Consider the following 1,857-nt stretch of genomic DNA (forward strand, 5'->3'; position numbering starts at 1 on the left):
GGCTCTTTAGTTCTTCTTTACTTTCTGCCATAAGGGTGGTGTCATCTGCATATCTGAGGTTATTGATATTTCTCCTGGCCATCTTGATTCCAGCTTTTGCTTCATCCAGCCCAGTGTTTCTCATGATGTACTCTGCATATAAGTTAAATAAGCAGGATGAAAATATAGAGCCTTGATGTACAGTAAATAGATGGGGAAACAGTGGAAACAGTGTCAGACTTTATTTTTGGGGGCTCCAAAATCACTGCAGATGGTGACTGCAGCCATGAAATTAAAATATCCTTAACTCCTTGGAAGGAAAGTTATGACCAACCTAGAAAGCATATTAAAAAGCAGAAACATCACTTTGTCAACAAAGGTCTGTCTAGTCAAGGCTATGGTTTTTCCAGAGGTCATGTATGGATGTGAGAGTTGGACTATAAAGAAAGCTGAGCACTGAACAATTGATGCTTTTGAACTGTGGTGTTGGAGAAGACTCTTGAGAGTCCCTTGGACTGCAAGGAGATCCAACCAGTCCATCCTAAAGGAGATCAGTCCTGGGTGTTCATTGTAAGGACTGCTATTGAAGCTGAAGCTCCAATACTTTGGCCACCTGATGAGAGGAGCTGACTCATTCAAAAAGACCCTAATGCTGGGGAAGATTGAGGGCAGGAGGAAAAGGGGCCGACAGAGGATGAGATGGTTGGATGGCATCACCGACTCAATGGACATGAGTTTGGGTAAACTCCGGGAGTTGGTGATGGACAGGGAGGCCTGGCCTGCGGTGGTTCGTGGGGTTGCAAACAGTCAGACACGACTGAGCGACTGAACTGAACTGAACGGAATATACAGAACATTAATACATGATTAAAGTGATCATTTTGAAGATAATGTATGTAGCAAAACCATAAACATTTCAATATTAGACTATAATGAAAAATGTTAAAGGAAATGTTAAAACCATAATCACCATGATATAACATGTGTAAATACAGAGAACAGGACTAGAAGGGAGTAAGAAAAACAGAAGTGGTTGTATTTCTCATGTTGTTCTCTGGGGCCTATTTTACCACTGAGATTATAGATAATTTTAAAAAGTCATATTGACTTTTTCTAAGTTAACAATTAGTAGTTAAATTAACTCATAAGACCTGAATTCAGGGTCACCCATCTCTACATACATGGGCCAGCTCTGAAGAAGTATACCTCCTCAGGCAACCTACAAAATCTTTCCTGGCTTTTGTAAAGGCCTTACATGGATCTCACATTTAGACTGGGTTTGGAACATAATGCTCCAAACCACTACAGGGAGACAAAACAAACAGGTACCAAGTTACCTCTTTCTGGAAAGATGTTGTTTTTGGTGAGTTTGACGCTTTTGGGTCTTGGGTTGTTATTATCCATACCCATGATCAGGTTGCGGAAAAACAGATCAAATTTCTTTCTGCTGTCTGCGTTGATGGTGCCGGCCACCGTCCACACCAAGGCAAAAAGGAACAGACCTTGTAGCCAGAGGAAGATCTGTTGGCTTGTCAGGCCTTCAAATAATTCACTTTCCTCCTCTTCTACTTCCCTGATTTCATCTAAAAGCAAGAATAAGAACCTCAGAAAAAACTGCACAGTGCAATAGATATGAATTGGGTAGTTCTATACTTGAAGGGCCTGGGGAAGGGCCTGATATTGAATGAGTGGCCTGATCCTTCTACATATATTAAAATAAATTTTTTTATTGCAGCAAGATATGCATAACACACAGATTACAATCTTAACCATTTTAAAGTTCAGTGGTATTAAATTCATCCATGTTTTTGTGCAACCATTCCCACTATTCACATCTGGGACTATTTTCATCCTGCAAAACTGAAACTCTATACCTGT

At 40.4% G+C, this 1,857-nt stretch overlaps 1 protein-coding gene across 1 annotated transcript in view; it reads right to left on the minus strand.

Moving 5' to 3' along the window:
* The window catches only part of DNAH3 (dynein, axonemal, heavy chain 3), a 249,802-nt gene that overhangs the window by 102,056 nt on the left and 145,889 nt on the right, over nt 1-1,857 (minus strand). The window contains exon 43 of the mRNA XM_010837413.1: nt 1,317-1,562. Within this exon, the coding sequence (XP_010835715.1) occupies nt 1,317-1,562 (246 nt within the window). The remainder of the gene's footprint in view (nt 1-1,316; nt 1,563-1,857) is intronic.

This window comes from Bison bison, unplaced genomic scaffold (genome assembly GCF_000754665.1).
Source record: "Bison bison bison isolate TAMUID 2011002044 unplaced genomic scaffold, Bison_UMD1.0 scf7180017864072, whole genome shotgun sequence".
NCBI lineage: Eukaryota > Metazoa > Chordata > Mammalia > Artiodactyla > Bovidae > Bison > Bison bison.